The sequence below is a fragment of the Alexandromys fortis genome, unplaced genomic scaffold (assembly GCF_014885135.2).
Source record: "Alexandromys fortis isolate MF-2015 unplaced genomic scaffold, M_Fortis_MF-2015_v1.1 scaffold_121, whole genome shotgun sequence".
NCBI classification, from domain to species: Eukaryota; Metazoa; Chordata; class Mammalia; order Rodentia; family Cricetidae; genus Alexandromys; species Alexandromys fortis.
In genome coordinates, this window is record NW_026068037.1 from 5,275,773 (window position 1) to 5,277,718 (window position 1,946).

Genomic DNA, 1,946 nt, shown 5'->3' on the forward strand with positions numbered 1-1,946 from the left:
TCCGGTGACTAGACTCCCTTCCTGGTTGCGCAGAGGGCTGTTGTCTGGGACAATGATCTGTAAGTTTTTTCCCCTTTAAATAAATAACCATTCTATTAATCATAATTCTAAACTGGTGTGGGATTGTTTTTGACTTACGCCTTCGCCTTCATCTGGTGCCCAATGTTTGGTTTTAGGACCCATCCTTCCCCAGCTTGGCTGCCTGCTGCCAGTTCGGCTTGGCACGAGCCCTCCCTCCCTCAGCTGCGGCCTGTTCCTTGTGGCCTGTGCCTTGTGCGTGGAGCCAGCAGTTTAATATAAATTATCATGCAGTGGCTTTTCTTGCTGCAGTTCTTTATATTTTCCCCTTAGACACCTCAGATTGACTTCAAGTCCCCATGTACCCTATTGTTTGCCTCCCCACATGTATTTAAAGTCCACAGTCCCGCATAGTCTCTGCCCATGTGGTTTGCTCTTTTCTGAGTCGTTTTCAAATCTCCCTTGCAAGCACAGCTCTTAAGCGGCGTGAACCAGAGCACGCAGTTGCCGGTTGCTGAAAGCTACAACCCCTCGAGGCGACTCTGTCACATGAAGGCATACATGGCTTCCGGGTTACTCTTCTCTACCCCTGGATCCTGGGTTTATGTTTCCATGTACGGAATTGATTCAATTACATTTACTTTGTTGAGCAACTTGCATTTCCCAGTTTTTAACAAATAACCAGGCAGACACTGAAACAGAACCTCATTTTCTTTGTGACTTGGCCACAGCGCCACCTGCTGGATAATAGTAATATGGTGGTTTTCGTTTCCAACACAAATTTTACTGTTTTGTTCGCTAATACAATGGATCATATCATGCAAGGTTTATATGACTATGGGGATAACTTAATTTACTGGTTACTAGGTTTCAGTATTCTTTTGAATATTCTATCATTTAGGAAGAATATGGCACTCATTAGAACCATACAGTCTTTACTAGAAACTCATGCAGGTCAGGAGATTCAGGATTCATAAGAGACAATAATAAAAAGACTTGAAATGATTGAAGAAATTATTGGAGCTGGTGAACAGAGTAAGAAGGCACAAGGACAGGATACAATGCAACCACCAGCTATTAGAACTGGCTTACCCAGGGTTTTAGCGACATACCCTGTAATCTATTCTGACAAAGCGTCAACTTCTTTTTTTTTCTGTCTTACAAACTTTATTAGTGCTGGGGAAAGGAGGACAGGCAGCTCAGGTCTCTCCCTACATTACTGCTTGCCGTTGCCATTGATGGGACGGTTCACATGGTCAGGGGAGGACAGGAAGGCCTTGATCTTGGGCCGGGCACTGAGGCGTGCCACATAGGCACTGAGCAGGGGGAAGTCGTCCAGGCAGCCAGGGGCCAGGACCTGGTGGATCAGCAGCAGATCTAGCAAGTTGTAATCGGCGAAGGAGATCTGGTCACCCACGATGAAGGCTTTGCCTCCTTGGTTCTGGGACAGCAGGGTCTCGAAAGGTTTCAGGTGTCCAGGCAGGGCCTTCACATAGTCATCCTTCCCTTCCTCATATTTGGTGTAGATGAGGGTGATGTATTTCAGGCGAAGGTCTTCCACCCCGTCATTCACCATATCCACCAGGGCAGCCTCCTTCTGATCTTTTCCATAAAGCCCAAGGGATCGGCCCAGGTGCCTCAAGATGGCATTAGATTGGTACAGGGTAAGGTCTCCATCCTGAAACTTGGGGAGCTGCCCATACAGACAGGTGGACTTGAGCACGCCTTTCATCCAAGTATCTATGGACACCACCTCCTCCTTCCAGCTCTGGTCCTGGTCAGCCAGGAGTATGCGCATGGCCTCACAGCGCCCTCGAACTGGGAAGTAGACAATGGTGTACGGCGGCATGGCTGCTGCGTAGACGTAGACGGAGGCACGAATTCCGAGCTGCGTAGACAGTAACGGATCTTGGGTGTGGAGCCAGCCT

General features: G+C 48.2%; 1 protein-coding gene across 1 annotated transcript; it reads right to left on the bottom strand.

Annotated features, from left to right (window-relative positions):
- Positions 1–1,219: 1,219 nt before the first annotated feature.
- On the bottom strand, positions 1,220–1,940 carry LOC126515453 (glutathione S-transferase P-like). Its single transcript, XM_050165096.1, has one exon. It carries the CDS (start codon positions 1,865–1,867, stop codon positions 1,235–1,237), a length of 633 nt encoding a protein of 210 aa, XP_050021053.1. The 5' UTR covers positions 1,868–1,940; the 3' UTR covers positions 1,220–1,234.
- Positions 1,941–1,946: the final 6 nt, after the last annotated feature.

Bases quoted from the DNA above. Each gene is read 5' to 3' on its own strand.
- LOC126515453 (XM_050165096.1), bottom strand. From the start codon at position 1,867: ATGCCGCCGTACACCATTGTCTACTTCCCAGTTCGAGGGCGCTGTGAG.